The sequence below is a fragment of the Hyperoodon ampullatus genome, assembly GCF_949752795.1.
Source record: "Hyperoodon ampullatus genome assembly, chromosome: 4".
NCBI lineage: Eukaryota > Metazoa > Chordata > Mammalia > Artiodactyla > Ziphiidae > Hyperoodon > Hyperoodon ampullatus.
The window spans coordinates 102,986,962-103,006,729 of NC_136917.1; the positions used below are offsets into that span (position 1 = coordinate 102,986,962).

General features: G+C 39.6%; 1 protein-coding gene across 1 annotated transcript in view; it reads right to left on the reverse strand.

The window, feature by feature from the left end:
• Positions 1-250: 250 nt before the first annotated feature.
• ADGRV1 (adhesion G protein-coupled receptor V1) overlaps positions 251-19,768 on the reverse strand; it is a gene marked incomplete at both ends in the record, with an annotated part of 526,225 nt that continues 506,707 nt past the window's right edge. Inside the window, 3 exons of the mRNA XM_079702360.1 lie at positions 251-369; positions 10,045-10,222; positions 12,392-12,583. Coding sequence (XP_079558486.1) covers positions 251-369; positions 10,045-10,222; positions 12,392-12,583 — 489 coding nt within the window. The remainder of the gene's footprint in view (positions 370-10,044; positions 10,223-12,391; positions 12,584-19,768) is intronic.

The following is a 19,768-nucleotide window of genomic DNA, read 5'->3' on the forward strand; positions in this document are numbered from 1 at the left end:
ATGTACATTCTATTAACTGATATGTCAATCCTATTAACTGATACAGATCAATCCAGTCTTTCATTATAGCAGTTAATTTTCAGGTTGCACAAAGATAAGTAATTTATATTCCAAACACAACAATCACCTCTGGGTTAGTCATCCAGTACAATTCACAGAGTCCTATTATACGGCTGCATGTACTTAGAAAGTTTTAGCACAGAGCCAACACAAACAGGGAAGTACCCTCATTCTAATGGTTACTGAGGTGCTAGAGGTGGGTGTCGGCGATGGGGATCCTTCTGAGTTCTACGATCTGGGAGTCAGTCAAGGTGCCTCCCTCCTGGCTGCCTTGACCAGATTCACTATCACTGACACTGAGACCAGCACCTGCAATAGAAAAAGAATAAACACAAAACTCCCAACAATTAGTCCAGCAAATTAATGGTCAAGTTACAGTAAGTCAACACACGTTTATTTCTATTAATTAGTAAAAAGTGAGCTATACATTTAGAATAAATATTATTAATACCTAGCAATTATAAAACTGTATTTTAAATTCCTTTTGGTAGTTTTTATAAGTACAAATTAATTACTAAAGACACGAATTTGGCTTCTCAATCTTTTTTTCTGTTTCTACATGGTTGACAGGTATAACTTACTCCAAAGAACAGCATTTCTTAATTGGGGGCTTACTAAAATAAAAAAGATCAGGCAGGTTATTAGAATTTTTCAGCAGGGGGTAGGATTTGCTCTTAGAAAACGTATAACCTCCAACCCTACATGTACCAAACCTAGTAGGTCCTTCAGCTGAGACTCAGTGTGGCAGGGATCCGAGAAGAAAACTGTGCATTGACAACACCTGGTATCATATCAGTGCCCAGAAGACACTGGCTCTCAAATGACTCAGATCTGCTCCCAAGATAAAAATAATTATGTAACACAGTGCCACAAAAGATCCACACAAGAATCCCACAAAGCTAGCTGTTAACTGGAGATAGTGCCTGGAATCTCTGTTTTGAGGACGCTCCACTGTTTACTACTTTTTTCACAACTCAGAATAATTCAGAAAACTTGACACTATGTTAGACTAACACCTTGTTGTTTTCTTCTGTAATGTGCAGAGGAACACATAAACACACACACTCTCTCTCTCACGCACACACACACACACACACACACACACACACACACACACACAGACTAGGGATGTGGTCACAGGGTGTGCTGTTGGCTTAATTACCAGAGATTACAGTTCCCAGCCCCACCCCCTCTGCTGGGCACAAGACTGCAAACAAGAACGGAAGTGAAAAACCAGTTGCCTGGGCAGCTGAGACTTCCCTATCTGTCTGAGATGTAGGAAAGGCAATTCTGCAGTTAGTAGCTATGGGAAGATAGTGGATTAGCTTCTTCTTAACCTATTCGGAGATGGAAGCAGGAGCCCACTAATGACCTCTTTCAAGCCAAACCCTCCCTCTTTTGGGTCTCTGTCCTTCCCACCCTCTCTCTGTTAAAGGCTGCTGTTGAAACCCCACTTCCTGGCTTTGTTTCTCTGACACTGCACTGGTCCATCTCATCCACTCATCCACCGACCTGTTGACTCTTTCTTTCCTTTTTTCAATAAATTTATTTATCTATTTTTGGTTGTGTTGGGTCTTCGTTGCTGCGCACAGGCTTCCTCTAGTTGCGGCGAGCGCGGGCTACTCTTCCTTGCGGTGCCTGGGCTTTGCATTGCAGTGGCTTCTCTTGTTGTGGAGCACAGGCTCTAGGCACGTGGGCTTCAGTAGTTGTGGCACGTGGGCCCAGTAGTTGTGGCTCCCGGGCTCAGTAGTTGTGGCTCACAGGCTCTAGAGCGCAGGCTCAGTAGTTGTGGCACACGGGTTTAGCTGCTCCGTGGCATGTGGGATCTTCGCAGACCAGGGCTCGAACCCGTGTCCCCTACATGGGCAGGTGGATTCTTTTTTTTTTTTTTTTTTTTTTTTTTTTTTTTTTTTTTTTTTTTTTGTGGTATGTGGGCCTCTCACTGTTGTGGCCTTTCCCGTTGCGGAGCACAGGCTCCGGACGCGCAGGCTCAGCGGCCATAGCTCACGGGCCCAGCCGCTCCGCGGCACGTGGGATCCTCCCAGACCGGGGCACGAACCCGCGTCCCCTGCATCGGCAGGCGGACTCTCAACCTCTGCGCCACCAGGGAAGCCCGGCAGGTGGATTCTTAACCACTGCGCCACAAGGGAAGTCCCCTGTTGACCCTTTCCAAAGCTATTCTGCTTTCTTTTGCGTCTCCTCCTGCTGTCTGACCTCTGGAGGGCTTGTCTTCAGCCCAGCTTCAAGGCACGATCCACCTGATTCTTGCCTGCTCTCTAGCCTAATGTCTCACTAGAGCTGCTGCTCACTCTCTTTCCCCACCGTGTTATCATTCAAGCATTTCTGCCTAGGATGCTCTTTCCCTGCCCCCTCAACGCTTTAGCTTGGCTGCTTCCACTCTTCCTATAAATATCAACTCAGGTAGTATCCCCTCTGCTACCCATGGAAACATGATGATTCTCTTTTAAAATTTCAGATTCTCCCATTGGATTATGTCTCTTAGCTAATAGGACAGTGCCCAGCACACTGTGAGTGTTCAGTAAATGTTTGCTCAATGTATTAATAAATTATGCTCTTCATCTTAGTTCTTGAAAATTCCTCTTCCATTTTTACTGCCTGTTCTGTTCCTCTGATCCATTCTGCATTTCACTGCCTTCTCAAGAACAAACATTAATTCCTATTGTCAACTGCGTCAGCCTGGAACCCTCTGCCTTGCCTTTCAAGATACTCCTAACTCGGCTGGACCTCACCAGATAGACATATTCCAACTTTTGCCCATTGGAGAGCTTTCTCAAAGTGATTTCTCTTGACTGGTCCTGCAGTGCCATGTAAATCCAGCCTGAGCGTCTTCCTACCTATCCGTCAAGGCCCACGTCCACATCCTTTCACAAATACTTCTTTCACTATTCCTTCAAGCAGGGAGCTGGAGGATGCAATATTTGAAAAGAAAAGTCCTAGTTTATACCTGAAAAAATTATTAATCACATCCATTTTACTCTCTTGAATTGTCCTGCTATGGATGATAAACTGTAGGGTAACTCTCTATATAATGTACATGTAAGTCATGAAGCAAAACGTGACAAACACCCGTGAACTCTTTCCTCAAGTTAAGAACTAGCATATTACCAATGACAATGTATATTCAAAAATTTAGTTAGTTGCCATGATTTAAAAATGAATACATTTAACATAAAAAATCAGATTTGGGGTTTCGCTTTAAAAAGCAGAAGACAAGGCAACACTGGGCCTGTATTTCTGGATTATATAAAACAACAACAACCAAAACATGGACCAGGTACTACCTTCTGGTATGCCGTTGTTTTTATCAGCCCTCTTGAATCAGTTATGGTGTTTGGCCCTACATGTGAGTAACTTCTGAGTTTGCCACACTGCCTTTGAAGGACAAAGGGCCCATGTTTCTCTGCCAGGGAAGCAGAGGAACTGTCTGACTTAGAAGAACCTCCAAGTGGATCAGTGACACATTGCCATTTTATAAAGAGAAGGTGACTGAGGCCCTGAGGCCTATGGCAGCTTGATCTCGGTGAGTAACAGAGTTGCCCAACATGGGGTCAACTACAGAGAAACAGAGAGGACCCCAGCATTAGCACCATGGAAGAGTGGGGCTTAATGAACAAACGAGCACCAACTCCCTCTGATTTCAAGGTTGGCCTGCTCTAAATGCCACTAGGAATGCATAAGCATCTGCCCAGCATGGGGACAAAGCACACTAGAAGTTCTGAACTAAGAGCCTGCTGAGCAGACTGTGAGGGACGAAGCACACTGGGCTGGAAGGTTCAACATGGGGTGCAGCTTTACAAGCGACTGGGTGTCACCAGCTTGTTCAGTAGCCCAGAGCCCTGGAAAATGTCAGCAAGCTCTGGATACAGCCTCCCCTGAGTCACCACATCTGTATGATCCACCTCATCCTCCTTTTCAATTTCCTCCCAGTTGACATAAATGCACAATACCCAAATCCTAACCCCTTGCTGAGACTCAGAAAGGACACATTCTACATACAAGTATAACACGGCAGAACTGGGAACACAGCCCAGGTTTCTTGTCTCTTTGTAATTCATTCAATGGTCTAGGAAGGTATTTGGCAGTAAGTATCCTGATTTTCTGAAAGGTATTTTCATGCTTAAATTTTAAGCCAAAAATTCACGAAAAATCCAGCAACCGTGATAACAGTTAACTCTCCCCCTTGGTAGACTGAACGGGCAATGTCAAAGGAACTACAAGTAATAATTCACATTCATCTAGAGTCTCTCCTTTCCTCAACATTTCAAACATGCTTTAGTTAGGAAAGCATGATTTTTAGTCCTGTTTTACAGACATAGGGACTGAATGGGGATCAGAGGTGTTCACTGAGTTGCCCACGTCACACAGCAGGGAAGTCACAGAATGAAGATATCCAACTGGACTTTTCTTTTTTAATTAAAAAAATTTTTTTTTTCTTTATTTGTTTGGCTGCGTCGGGTCCTAGTTGAGGCATGTGGGGTCTTCGCTGAGGCATGCGGGATCTTTTGTTGTGGTGCGGGCTCTTCCTTATGGTGCGCAGGCTCCTCTGTAGTTGTGGCGTGCGGGTTTTCTCTCTGTAGTTGTGCGTGGGCTCCAGGGCGCGTGGGTTCTGTAGTCTGTGGCATGTGGGCTCTAGCTGAGGCGCGAGCTCAGTAGCTGTGGCACGTGGGCTTAATTGCCCCGCGGCATGTGGGATCTTAGTTCCCTGACCAGGGATCGAACCCGTGTCCCCTGCATTGGAAGGCAGATTCTTTACCACTGGACCACCAGGGAAGTCCCCCAACTGGACTTCTGACCCAGACGTAGGGTGTTGTCTTTTACATCCTACAGCCTCTTAAGGGGGCAGCTCTATTTGTGTGACTTCTTTGTCTCACAGGTTTCACATGTTCATATTTGTCTATAGAATAAATTTCAAACTCCTTGGCACACATTCAAGCACGAACCTCCCTCACTCAATAGTTATGGTGCAGTGAACACCCAGGTGTTACAGAACACATTTTGAATATTTAAAACTGTTTTTAAACATAACAACAAATCGAACCCAACAAATAATTTATACTACATACTGAATTTAAATTCTGCCAGACACTGTGGTAGATTCTTCACACAGACAATCTCCAAACTTCATGAAAATTTACAATAAGAACACTTATTTGATGGGCTTCCCTGGTGGCACAGTGGTTAGGAATCCACCTACCAATGCAGGGGACACGGGTTTGAGCCCTGGTCCGGGAAGATCCCACATGCTGCAGAGCAACTAAGCCCATGCACCACAACTACTGAGCCCGCGTGCCACAACTACTGAAGCCCGTGCTCCTCGAGCCTGTGCTCCGCAACAAGAGAAGCAACTGCAATGAGAAGCCCACATGCTGCAAGGAACAGTAGCCCCCGCTTGCCGCAACTAGAGAAAGCCCGCGTGTAGCAACAAAGACCCAATGCAGCCAAAAATAAATAAATTAAATAAATAAAAATTTAAAAAAAACATTTATTTGATCAAATGAGGAAACTGAAAGGTTGAGTTCCTTACTGAAAGTCACAGAGATAGTAGACTGCAGAGCTAGGATTCTAACACAGAGCTCTCTGAACCCTCTCTGAGTCCATTCTTATTTTCTATGGCCTTTTAAAATGCGGCAGTGATACAAAGGTCATACTCCTTCAATCTTCTTCTGAGGAAAAAAAAAATCAAAATCTTTCCAAATTTGGGCTTCCCTGGTGGCACAGTGGTTAGGAATCCGCCTGCCAATGCAGGGGACACAGGTTTGAGCGCTGGTCCAGGAGGATCCCACATGCCACAGAGCAACTAAGCCCGTGCACCACAGCTACTGAGCCTGCGCTCTAGAGCCCACGAGCTACAACTACTGAGCCCACGTGCCACAACAAGAGAAGCCACTGCAGTGAGAAGCCTGCATACTGCAATGAAGAGTAGTCCCCGCTCGCCACAATACAGAAAGCCCGTGCACAGCAACGAAGACCCAACACAGCCAAAAATTAAAAAAACAAAACAAACAAACAAAACATTTCCAGTAGGGAAACGTTTACCATGACATTAGTGTCATTGGTCTGAGGTAAAATCAGGAAGTTAAGGGACTAAGGATGATGGAGAATCAGATTAGTCCCTCTGGGAGAAGCCCCCGTGGAAAAACACCCTGCTTCTAAGCCCGACAGGCTCCCAGTTTGACATTTTCTAGAATCTTGTCAGCTTTGGATCAACATAAAAATGCCAGTACTCAAAACACTTCTTGTTAGGGATGTAAATAGAGTACATGTCCCTCCAACCTGGACTCACACTCTATGTAGGCTGAATCTGTTCTAGTTAGCTCTCTACCTTCTCCTCTTCCCTAAATGGAGGCTGTCCCAGGGTGACTGTTCTCATTCTCCCAAAGTCCTGGTTGGGGACACTGATGATACATTGGAAAGTTCTATTAAAATAACTAATAATAACCATGGCATCACTAGTCTAGAACTGAGTGTCTCATTTGCCTGTGGAGAGGCTGATGCATTTCAAGAACAACTAATTGAAAGATATGACGTCCTCTTTTTAGAGTGAAATGTGAATTTCTCATAGAAAGATAATTTATTTTAAAAATGAAAAAGGTCAGTAGTGTTTTCCTTTGTGTCCTTTTTTTTTTTTTTTTTTGCTTTAAGGAATTCAATATGGCTAAAATTCAAATGGAAAAACAAGTCCATGACTGGCTTTGGGACAAGGGCTTCTATTTTATACCAATTAAATGAATTTCAAACATAAAATATATTACATTAGGATAAAATTCTGTGTCGGGAGTAGAATGGTAATACAAGTTCAAAGAGAAAAGAGAATAGTGTAAAATCCCCAAATGTAAAAGAAAAGCTTTCTTGTACATATTTAAAATAAAACGAATAGCAGTGGGTATCAAATTGCTCTGGTACTTAGGCCCTTAAACCCTAAAATTTATAATACAATAGAAATGACATTGTTTGATTCTATTTAAACTTATGAAAACCTTTGGATGTTTATTTAGATATATGCAAAGGGTAACATAACTTTTCAAAGTTGTTTAGGGGTTCAAATGAAAAAGACTTGGAAGTCCCACTGTTCCTAGTAGTTGACTTGGAGTGGCCCGCAGTTAAGGTGGACCTGAGATAGGTCAAGGTTTGCAAACTCAAACATCACAGGTGCCAAGGAGGCTCCCATAAATCACTGACAAAGGTCTGGTGGGCACTGGACAAACTGAAGAGTTCATGTCCTGTCTAAAGGGGCAGCCATTACTCAGCTCCAATCAAGCAGTGTTGTGTTAGATTTTAAGCACTCTATTGGTAGATTTTTGTTTTAAAGAAATTCTGGATTTTTACAGGCTATCTCTAAATTTTAAAAGTTTGCCACAAAAAATTGTTAAAGTGCAATGAAGGTCAAATAAAACTCCCTGTTGGTCCACATCTGGCCAATGTATCAATTGTGAATTCCACTGTGGATGGAGTGGCAGGTGAACTGCTCCTTTGATTTGACCATATTGTATGATGGAAAGCATCTAGGGGGTGGTACTTGATTATTATCGTACCTTTTCTAAAAATAGAGGGGGCCAGTGTTAGAGACTGCTATTGTGGTCTTTTAAAGTATTTACTTCCTAAAGAGTTTAGTGAACTCTAAGGAATGCTAAACTCAGTCTATAAGTAAGTCAGTCATTCCATACATTCCGGAATGGAATGCATTTAGTACTTGTTATATATATACAGGACCCAGATCTAATTTAATTACGTTGCAAGAATTCATTTTATGCTTCCAGTGCTGTAACATCAACTGACTGCATTGCAGTGCTGGGGACATAATCTACCCTGGGAACTATTTGTAATCTGAAAGCCCCCTTTCAGTCCTAGCTCGAATGAGCATTTTATACAGTTGTTCCTTCCTCCTTCATGAAACTCTTCTCTCGTTTTCATGCTGACCATGCTACAGTGTCCTCTGTGGGACCCTCTTCTATTTACGCTTAAACATAGGTATTATCTTAGATGTTCTTGTTCCTTTTCCCTTCTCGTGTTTTCCCTTCTTCCCTCTCCCTCCCTCACTTCTTTTCTTCTCATCTCTTAGCTTCCACTCTTCCAGACTAAACTTATTCATCCCCATAGCTTCAAATGTAATCTCTGCAATGATGCCTTTCAGACCATTACTTCCAACCCCGATCCCTCGCCAAAGATCCCAGTTTGACTAATTAAGAGCCACCAAGCAGAATGATCAAATTATCCAAGTCTGAACTCATCAGTTTCCCCTTGAAAACAAATAAACAAGCAAATGCTCTATGTATGATCCCTCAGTCACCTAGGTGAGAGGCATGAGCCTTTGCTGACTGTCCTCTCAGTGTTTCCTCAGCATTCTTCTTGTCGTTTTTCTTTCCACTCACCAGATTTGAGGCCTAAACCTTATTCCCTGGGACCATGGTAAACACCTCTCAGTCTTTCTGATTTTGCTTCTAAATTTATTCTTCAGACTTCCCTAAGAGTTATTTTGCCTCAAAACCAGTGGGAACATGTTGTGCCTCTCCTCAAAAACCTCGATGGCTCACTGAGTTCTATAAAAATCCCATCCCTTAGCATGGCATCTGAAGAGCATTTTAATATTATGCAGGGTATCAGGAAGTCTTCTGCCCCCCCAAATGAATCTATCACTAAATGTATTCTGGAAGCCCCAAGTTAAATTAAGTGAAGTGGGTTTCTTTACTCTAGGACTTTTTAGAGCGGCTAAAATGCTCAAGTGAATTGTGAATCTCTGCAGTTTCCCAAATATACTTGGTCAGGGGATCCTTTCACCAAGGATGTCTAGGAATATCCCGAGGAGGGTGCTTGCTGAAACCCAGTTGAGGAACTACAGTAACTTATTAACAATGTAGGTAAACTACTTTCTGGGCTTTTCTCCTGCTGCCTGGCTTTACTCACCCTCCATCCCAGCCACACTGCATGCTTCTTCTCCACAAGCAGGTCATGCACCTGCAGCCCTGGGCTTTGGCTAATTCTATTCCCTCAGTCTGCAATGCTTTTCTTCCACTCTTTACTTACTTAAGCTCTATATATCTTCAAGAATCAACTGAGCAGGTTTTAAAAAAAATTTCCTTGAATTCTCAATAATTAATAAATCTTTCCACTAGCTATTTTGCTCTTCTTTATGTCATGTTTATCTAATGTCTATTCCTCCAAGGAAACTCTAAGTTTCATTTTTCTTTCACTCATTCATGAAATGAGTTCATTCATTCATTCTCCAACAACATCTACAAAAGGTTTACCAACTGCCAAGCACTGATCTGACATGGGAATATACATATAGTAGCATGCACTTTTAAATAACTATTTCAATAGGTTCATCTGTGCACAGACACAACTTCTTGCATGTTTGTACATCTAGAAATGAAAAAGTTCACTGAACTTTTTCTAACAGTGACAGTTCAACATTTTTCTGAGGGAAAAAAGAAAAGAAAAAAGTTGCATATTTGATTTGAAAACAACTCTCCATCGGGGTCACAGGTTGAGTGGAGTTGAACAAATAGGAAGAGCCAATGAAATACCATATATATGATGGCACTTTGAAAACTGTAGAACTATATGAGGCCCATTATGTTGCCTTTGAAAGTTTCTGCTCCAAAGATACTCCATAAGAAATTCTCTTTGGTATGTCAGAGGCAAAACTCTCTCAGGGAGATCACTACCAGACTCTTATGACTCAGCAGTATCTTGGTGTTCTAGCAAGATTCCAGTGCAGAGAGATTTACATCTGGTTAGAGTATGCCTTTTTCTTAAAAGCAAATTGTCAATTATTTTTAGGTTGTCTCATATTTGGTGCCAAGAACAAAATATCCTAGAATTCGGCTGGGATTAGGAATGGGTCATGAGAATTGGGATGTGGTACGGGTGACTGATTGTACTTTTGCAACTTCATGGGAAGAAGATATAAATTGTAGCATAGCAAGAGTGCCTACTTCCAATGGGGTCTGTGGGTTCACATACCAGTTTTTAATGCAAATATCAAGTCATCAAACTCCTGCGACTCCTCATCGGCTATTAGTGACCCCTGGCCATATCCTCCAGAGGAAGGGAACGTGGCGCCATTCTGTGAGCTTGGCTTTAAGTCAGGGCTGGCCTGGCTGGCTTGTCGGAAGGATGCTCTCTCCCAGTCAGGTGGCACCTTTTTGGGTTGGCATTGGGAGAAAAGGAAACCATAATATGAGTACATACATACTTATCCTGAAATCTATATGAGCTATTTATCTCTGCATCTCATTACAAAGACTATGTGAAAGGGCTGTTGAACTGTTTAGAATTGACCTTTAATTTTACCTTTGTTCCTTAGAAAAGTATGTCTCTCCATGAGACAGTCTAATCTGGCGATGCTAAACAATTTCTCTACGAGGATTACTTGTAGATTTCTAAGCTGTCATGCGTGGAAGAAGAGAATTATTTTTTAACGCAATCAATACGTTAAATTTTTTCATAGAATATGTGCAAAGAAAGCTGTTAAAAATATAAGAACTGGAGAACCCTCATAAATCTTTAAGATACAACATATAATTTTAAGTATAGTAGCTATCTATGAGGATATACTGAATTGAAAATAAAAGCTCTTTGATAGAATGCTAAAGTCCTCCTTTTTAAAAATTAAATGATTAAAAAGGTAGTTCTATCTTGAAATGAGTTAATGTATTTGCTTCCCTTGTGGTTACTGGTAAATACCCCTTAATCCTTCCTTTCCTAATGCCTTCCCTTCTCTGTGTGGCTTTCTGGAATGTCTCTGCCAGTCCCTCATTGACAGCTGGATCAAGGCCAATTCTAAGCCTCTGAGGAATGCAGAGCACACTTTAGGGTATGCCACTGCGCTCCACCCCCAGTGAACATTCAAGTAGTGGCTCAGGCCAGGAACTGAACTGTCACAGCTGCTGCCTCCCAATATAAGGTTCTGTGAGACACTGCGGGGATGCCTCGCACTGAGAAAAGTGATTTGAGCGCTGGAGAAATAAATTTGAGAGAACGTGAAACCTTAAAAGATTTCACGAAGAAGCGGAACATCTGGACTAGCACTGTTCAACACAGTGATGGTTCAATACAGTTCAGTATAGCACTGTGATGCCACAAATGTTTTAGATATTTGTGCTCCATTATGGTAGCTACCAGATACACGTGGCTATGGAACACCAGAACGTGGCCAGGGTGACTGATGAAGTGAATTTTTATCGTTACTTAATTGTGGCTAGTTTAAATTTAAACAGACACACATGGCTAATGGCTAATGTATAGTCTCGATCTAGACAAATGCTAAACTGGGTAGCCAAGTAAAGAGACAAAAACCATTTTTTTTAAAGATTTACTCCCACACTGCTGATCTTAACAATATCCGTTTCTATTGTTATCACCTGGGATGTGAAAATAATTCAGTTTTAAGAGCTTATGGGATATAGAAATGGTACTAGATTGCTGAACACATTAGGGTACTAAACACATATCAAGATTTTTAAATATGGTACTTTATTTGTGATCACTTACCTTAATTTTCACCTGACATGAATAAAACTACTTTCTAAATTAACATGGAAGACAAAAAAATATCACTGAGCAGGTAGATTATCTATTTACCTACTTAACTATCTATAAACTGTTTTCTTTTCAGACATATGCACTTTGATTTCCTGCCATTTTTCAGGATCCAAACACAAATACTGTTCCCCTTGGCTCTTTAATACAGAGACACTAACATGGGCTGTGTAAGGAACGGTAGGCAAGCCCATCTCAGGCACTGCAGAAATTGTCAGGGATCTGTTTACCACCTCTTCCTGGACAAATGTCTTCAGGTATGTTTCAAAATACAAGCAGTGGTACCAATGCTATGGGTGGCACTACTGAGAGGTTGGTGGCAATGTGATTTAGACACAAGAACCCAAAATGACATGGAGGGAGAACACTGGGAGGTTTATTTGTTTGTTGGGGTTGAAGTAGTGGATTGGCATGAGTAAAGGAAGAGAGCTGTGATAATATTTCCAGGAAGAAACAGTATTTGAAAAACCATTTCTGAAGCAGATTCAGTCACTGCTGTAACCAATTAGGAAGCTTTTGAAGAAAGAGCTCTGATTTCCCAGTATAAACTGCTGGTTAATAGAGCTCACAAAGCAAGGAGGACAAAGAATTAGATAACAGACATGATACCATGGTAAGCACAGCAAATACCAGAGATCAGAGAATGTCAGTAGGAAAAGGATTTAAAAGTTACATGGCACCATTTAACTTGTACTCCATAACATGGAAAGGTTGTATATCAAAAAGTGAGAAAGAGAGACAGAGAAGGAGAAAGGGCAAGGGCAGGCACCTCCTCCATAGCACTGATCAGATTCTGGGTAGACTTGCTGATCTCCCCTCCAGCAGGAGGCATTCCACTCCCGGGTGTGAAGAAGGCTGTGCTGGGTCCTGGGTGCCCATTCATTTCCACTGTGTAACTGGCCTTCATAGGGCAACACGTCTGGTTGTGCAGAATGAAATAAACCACAAAAACGTACAGTCCCTGCAAAAGAAGAGAACACTAGCATATTAAAGGAAGTCCTGCTATCCTAGCTAAAGAATAAACATGATTGTAAGTATAGCTGATTTTCTACAAGTGTTCTCCAAATGCTACCCAAAGCTGGGAATGACAGAACATGTTCGAAGTCTACCAACAGGCCACTGTAAATTTCTGAATGTCACAAAAGTTCTTCAGTGTCATTTGAGAAAACTGCTCTCTCACTTAGAAGTCTTTTTTTTTTTTCTTGGTTAGAATATCAGTAACTCTGAATCTAGCTCTACAAATACATGAAAACAGAATTGCAGAAGTATATCTGATTAGCTGTGTACATTTTGTTTTAGAGGGCAAACCTCTTGCCTTCTGAAAAATTACTGTCTTTTCCCACCTATCTCACTTAATCTCATTTTTTTTTTCTTAGCAAAATGGGGAGTAATGCTCCAGCCACCTTGGAGACTCAAGGAAGGACAGCACTAATTAAGCCTTCTAATTCTGTTTAAATATCTCACCTACTTATCTCAGTTGGAAATAAAATCGCTGGGTAGGGACTCAGTATGGACTGCTTAATATTTAGCATGCCTTGTTTCTCAGTAAACGTTACATGAGAATGACAAAGCTATCTTGTGCATTCTTAAACATCTGCAGGCCCTTTAAATTCTTTTGCAACCTAGTCAAACTCTTGACAATTGCTCTGTTTCCCGTCACAGAGAGCAACTCACATTTTACAATTGTGTTCCAGACACTGCCTACACTGGCTTTCCTTCATGATTTCTACAAGGGATCTACTGTATACTTCTAATGGTGCTTCTACAAAGCTTGGTAATTTTGACCTTTACACTCAGCCAATAAAATATGTTAAATTGTGACTTTTGTGTCTGTTAATCCTGGTGTTTAAGTTTTGGAAGCAAATAAGAATCTCCTTAATTACTAAACTTCTTAAATTAATCCACAAAAATGAAAGCAAGACACTCAGCTTGTTATAGAAAAAAAGGAGTTAATGTCAAGATCTTCATAAAACACAAATAAGTATGGTCATTTTTTTTTAAGTTTGCATTCTCCCATAGCTCCTAATATTTCTGGCAGTGTAGAAGCAGTAAAGCAAACAATATGGTGGGCTTAAAACTTGTATCTGCTGGTATAAATAGTAAAAAGTCTATTAGAAAATCCTTAAGGCACAAGAATTACAACTAACTTTTAATGTAAAATGAAATTAGAGGACAGTCTGCAAGGTAGGAATGCTAGCATTTGATCTCTGTTGCCATTTCTGGAATATTGTTATAAATTAGGCCTTTCTCCTCTTTTTACTGGAATGACCCCTTCCTGAGTTGGCATCCAGTCTATGTAATTAACAAATATGTTTTAAAATCAGTGGTTTACCTGCTAAAAATATTTTAAAATGTAATTACTCTAACCGTGATATAAAATTAGTAACAGAAACGTTCATTTCCTTTTGAATTGGGCTCGTTTTGGTTTTTTGGAAACAACATTAATATTCTAAATTACGTAGGGTAAGTGAATTAGTTTCACATGCAAATGATGTCATGTACATTAGCAGAAACAAATCTTCCTGAAAACATACACATCCAAAATTTTTCTTGTACAAGTAATTTTTCACATGGGTATGACCTAATTATATTGGCCACAGACAAAACAGGAAAAAAATTAAACTATCAGCCTTAAAAACTGTGAGAACGTCACCGATTTATTTCAGGATTTCTCTTAGCGTTACTAAGTAATAGGGTAAAAGCTGGATCAGGAAAAAAAAAAAAAAAAAAAAGAAGTCCTAAAAATCCATCTCCAAGGATCCATTTGTTAAAACAGCACTTCTCTCTTGTTTGTTTTTATATCTAGTCTTTTGTGTTTCAGTTAAGGAACTGTCTGCTGAAAATAACTTGCATGTGAAAACTGCATGTTTTTTTTTCCTTAAAAGCATATTTACATATACAGTAAATATTCTGAATCTTTTAGATGTGTGCCAGGAAACATAAACACTGTTAAAATGGAAAGAAAAGAATGCTTAAATGCAGATTGTATGACATTTGCCTGTGCCCAGCCCAGGCTGGGCGAATATAGAAAAAGGACCTTCATTATCCAAAGTACTCAGCTGTGGAGGTTTCTGACCTCAGAGTAAAAACAAGTCCCTATTCCAAACGCTGTATGTTAAATCTCAGGCTCTCCTTTGTATGATGTTCCGTAAAAGAATTTTAAGAGAGAATTTAGAATCTCAATTATTCAATCCAATCTGCAGACCACCCCTATGTGCACTGCCAGATAATGAGATGCAAGGATAGAACACTGGCTGCTACTCCCAAGTTGCTCACAAAGACAACAATATCCTAAAAAATAATAGGTTAACTCTTCCAGAAGCAGGACATATATAATTCATCTCTTTCCTTTTCCTTATTTAGTGAAAGCTTACAGAGAAGGAAATTCTTTCTGTGCATTGTTGTTTTGATTATTTTGTTGGGTCTCCTACTACAATGATGAAAAATGCTTTCAAAAGTCTTTAGTTAGATTGTATCTGGATTGGCCAACCTTGGATTCCTTTTGATTCAGGAATTTAAACTTATTAGCAAACGTTCAGTGAGACACAAACGAGACCAAAATGATCTAAAGGAGTTAATAAATACTCTAAACATCTGAAGGAGCAAATAAGTACAGAAGATTTTGGCTGCTTATCTCAAAAATTTATGTTGGTTCCATATGAGGTGGGAAAGAATCAACATTGCCATTTGCCAAATTTACCCAAGAAGTGATGGCAGAGAAGTGGGTAAAATGGGAAGCTGATTAAGCTGCCTATCTCTGAAGGAAGTGAAGTCTCAGGGCTTCATACTGATTTGGAGATCTCATCTGAGTATCCCCTCTGAGGACTAAGATACAGCTCTTAACTAAGAACAGTTAAGCTTCGCAGGACTTGTAAAAAGATCTCAGAGGAGGGTAAAACCAGGTATCAAACTGTAACTAAAGGCACAGTCTTAGGCAGCAGTCTCTTTTGTCTCTGCCTCTCCCATCCCATAATTTCTTCAGGTTACAGAAAAGTGGTTAAACTATCAATGCATTAAATGAACCCATTTAACAGCTGCCCAGGCTCATTCCTTTAATTTTATCTGTCTCTAAATAAAGTGAAATATTAGTTCATTATTTTGTCTGCATTCTGAATGCTGGCCTGCATGCACAGCCAGTTGGAGCTAGTGTGACAGAACAGTGAGCACAGACACACCCACACAGCAAGAGCTCGCAGCAATCCTGACCTGATGTGTTCAGCAACCTGACATATTGACTCCACATGGCCTCTATTTCTAATATTTACTTTAGATTCTGGCAAAGAGTTATTATATGTGATAAAAATATGCTGGTGATAGTGTCTCACTAGCCATTAAAACACAAAGAATTGAATCAGTCTAGATATTAAAATATAAATGTGATAGTGGTATTAGCACTTAAATATTTGAGGAATAAGAAGCTAGAGACCTACAAGCAATGAGGGATTGGTCTTACAGACACTGTATATCTCACGGATGCCTTGACAGTTGATGAACAACTGTGCTGTCAGTAGCTGGAACTGATTATGGATAAGGCATATCATGACTCAGAAAATTTGAAAATAAAGGAAGAGATTTTGCTAATATAAAATTCCAATGAATTAAGATTTAAAAAAAAACAGAGAGATTAAAGGAATTAAAGAAGCTACTCCGTATGAAAAATACTCAAGAATTGGTAATTGCTCTCCTTGAAACAGGGAATCCAATGAATGTAACTGAAGACGAATAAAAATATATAATACTAACACAAGAAAAGTTTCCTGGAGAAAAAACAAAACAAAACAAAAACTTAATCTGAAGATTGAAGGTATAATACCACGTACTCTGGAAATTTTGATACAGATTCTTTAATACCACATCATAGCCTTATTAGGTTTTAAACTTTAAGAGATTCCAGTGGGGAAAAAACCAATCTCTTAATAAGTGGTAAATTTTATGCTGCCTTCAGACTTCTTTACATCAACTTTTAGTGTTAAAAGACAATGGAGGGACTTCCCTGGTGGTCCAGTGGTTGGGACTTTGCCTTCCAATGCAGGGGGTGCTGGTTCGGTCCCTGGTCGGGGAGCTAAGATCCCATGTGCCTTGGGGCCAAAAAATCAAAACATAAAAAACAGAAGCTATATTGTAACAAACTCAATAAAGTCTTAAAAAAAAATGGTCCATATCAAAAAAAAAATCTTAAAAAAAAAAGACAATGGAGCAATATCTACTTAGTTCTGCAGGAGAAAGTGGTCCAAGAATATTATACCCAGCCAATATAGCATTTGAAATTATCAAACATAAAAATAATGTTGGGAATGCAGCATTAATAAATTTTCTTGGGGAAAAAAACTTATAACCCAAACTACATGATAATAAAATATAACTAACAAAGAGATGAATTGTCCATACCAAGGAAAAAACAGAATTCAGTAATGACGATGGTAAAAGGATCATGTAAATGGACCTGCATCTGTGCATTTAGATACAGGACCAATCTTAAAAAAATTATCAGAATTACAGTTATAGATTCAAATGTAAATGTTAAGTCTAGACAATGTAAAAAGTATAATATTAACCAAAAAAATACTTAAGATTGGGATGAGTGAAAATGGGAGGAGCTCTGAGTATTGATGATTTTATCATCTTTTATAGTATGTAGTCAATTGACACTATAAAATTGAAATACCTAGCTTATAAAAAACAGTGATTCCAATCCTTTACTATATTTATAATTTCTTTTCTTAAGAGAGACCTTTATTTTTCTTGTGATGATTAGTATATCTTTTGTGGTATAGAAGCATTTTTTGATATTCAACAATTATTTCTCTTCCATTTTAGTTTTTCTTGTGACAAATTCAAATAAATTGAAATTAAAATTTTTATTGGGTGGACCCAAAGGTTCATTTGTTTTTTTCCATAAGATGGCTCTTAGCACTTAGTTGTCTTTAACTTCATTCGAGACAGTTTTGTTAGACTGTATGTGACAGCTGTCATATCAGCATGCATTTAAAAAAAGACAACAATATTGGTGAATTTTTGTGTAGCCACTTAAATATTGAAGATGGAAGAAAAAAATGCAACATTTTTGGCATATTATGCTTTATTATTTCAAGAAAGGTAAAAAAAGATATGCAAAAGGATTCGTGCAATGTATGGAGAAGGTGCTAAAAGTGTCAAAAGTGGTTTGCAAAGTTCGTGCTGGAGATTTCTTGCTGGACGATGCTCCATGTTTGGGTAGACCAGTTGAAGTTGATAGCGATCAAATCGAAACAATAATTGAGAACAATCAATGTTATATCACACGGGAGATAGCCGACATAATCAAAATATCCAAATCAAGCACTGAAAACTATTTGCACCAGCTTGGTTATGTGAATCTCTTTGATGTTTGGATTCCACACAAGTTAAACGAAAAAAACCTTCTTGACCATATTTCCACATGCGATTCTGTACTGAAACGTAATGAAAACATTTCATTTTTAAAACAAATTGTGATGGGCGATGAAAAGTGGATACTGTACAGCAATGTGGAATGGAAGAGACTGTAGGGCAAGCGAAGGGAACCACCACCAACCACACCAAAGGCTGTTCTTCATCCAAAGAAGGTGATGTTATGTATATGGTGGGATTGGAAGGGAGTCCTCTATTACGAGCTCCTTCCGGAAAACCAAATGATTAATTCCAAAAAGTACCACTCCCAATTAGACCAACTGAAAGCGGCACCTGACGAAAAGCATCCAGAATTAGTTAACAGAAAATGCACAATCTTCCAACAGGATAACGCAAGACCGCATGTTTCTTTGATGACCAGGCAAAAACTGTTACAGCTTGGCTGGGAAGTTCTGATTCATCTGCGTATTCACCAGACATTGCACCTTCGGATTTCCATTTATTTCGGTCTTTACAAAATTCTCTTAATGGAAAAAATTTCCAATCCCTGGAAGACTGTAAAAGGCACCTGGAATAGTTCTTTGCTCAAAAAGATAAAAAGTTTTGGGAGGATGGAATTATGAAGTTGCCTGAAAAATGGCAGACAGTAGTGGAACAAAAGAGTACATACATTGTTCAATAAAGTTCTTGGTGAAAATGAAAAATGTCTTTTATTTTTACTTAAAAAACTGAAGGCACTTTTTGGCCCACCCAAAGTATTATAGCAACTATAATATGGTCACATTATTTAAATTTTATTTATAATTAGGCATACAATCATATTTAGTATGTCTAGAAAGATGCCTGAAATGATGTTCACTTAATGTTGTTATTTTTACTTTAAAATAGTCAATAGTCTTTGAGACAAAATGACATACATATGTATAAAGTAGGAATGATTTGTTAAATGATCCTTTATATTTAATGACCTACTCTTTCTGGTGTTCTCCACTAATTTCCATATAATTGGACTTCTCTTATATCATTTCCCTTTCCCTTCAACCTGCATAAGTTCTCTTTAGGATTTCTTAAAGCTCAGATTTTTTGAAAATAATTCTTTCAGCTTTTGCCTGAAAATGTCTTTACTGCACCTTCCTGTTAGAGGGATATTTTCACCGGATATAGATTTCTAGGTTAACAGGTTTTGTTTTCTCATTTGTTACAGGACTTTAAAGATGTCATTCCATTGTCTTCTGGTTTCCAGAGTTTCTGATGAGAATGGTATTAATTTTTATCATTATTTTCTTGAATACAATGTTCCCTTCACATCCCCAAGCTGCCCTCATGATTTTCTACTCAGATTTTCAAGAGTTTGACTATGATATTCCTAGGCATATTTTTCTTTGCTTGGGATTCTCTAAGCTGTTTGGATCTGTGGTTTCTACTAACAAATTTGGAAAATTCCTGGCCATCATTATAGTCACCTAATAGTTATGAGGATTACTTATGGATGAAGTTTGAAGTGACTTTAAAAGTTTTTAATCTTTATATATATATATTTTTCGGTACGCGGGCCTCTCACCGTTGTGGCCTCTCCCGTTGCGGAGCACAGGCTCTGGATGCGCAGGCTCAGCCGCCATGGCTCACGGACCCAGCTGCACTGCGGCATGTGGGATCTTCCCGGACCAGGGCACGAACCTGTGTCCCCTGCATCAGCAGGCGGACTCTCAACCACTGCACCACCAGGGAAGCTCAATCTTTATATTTTTATTATTTGTTTCAATTCTTTATAATAAAT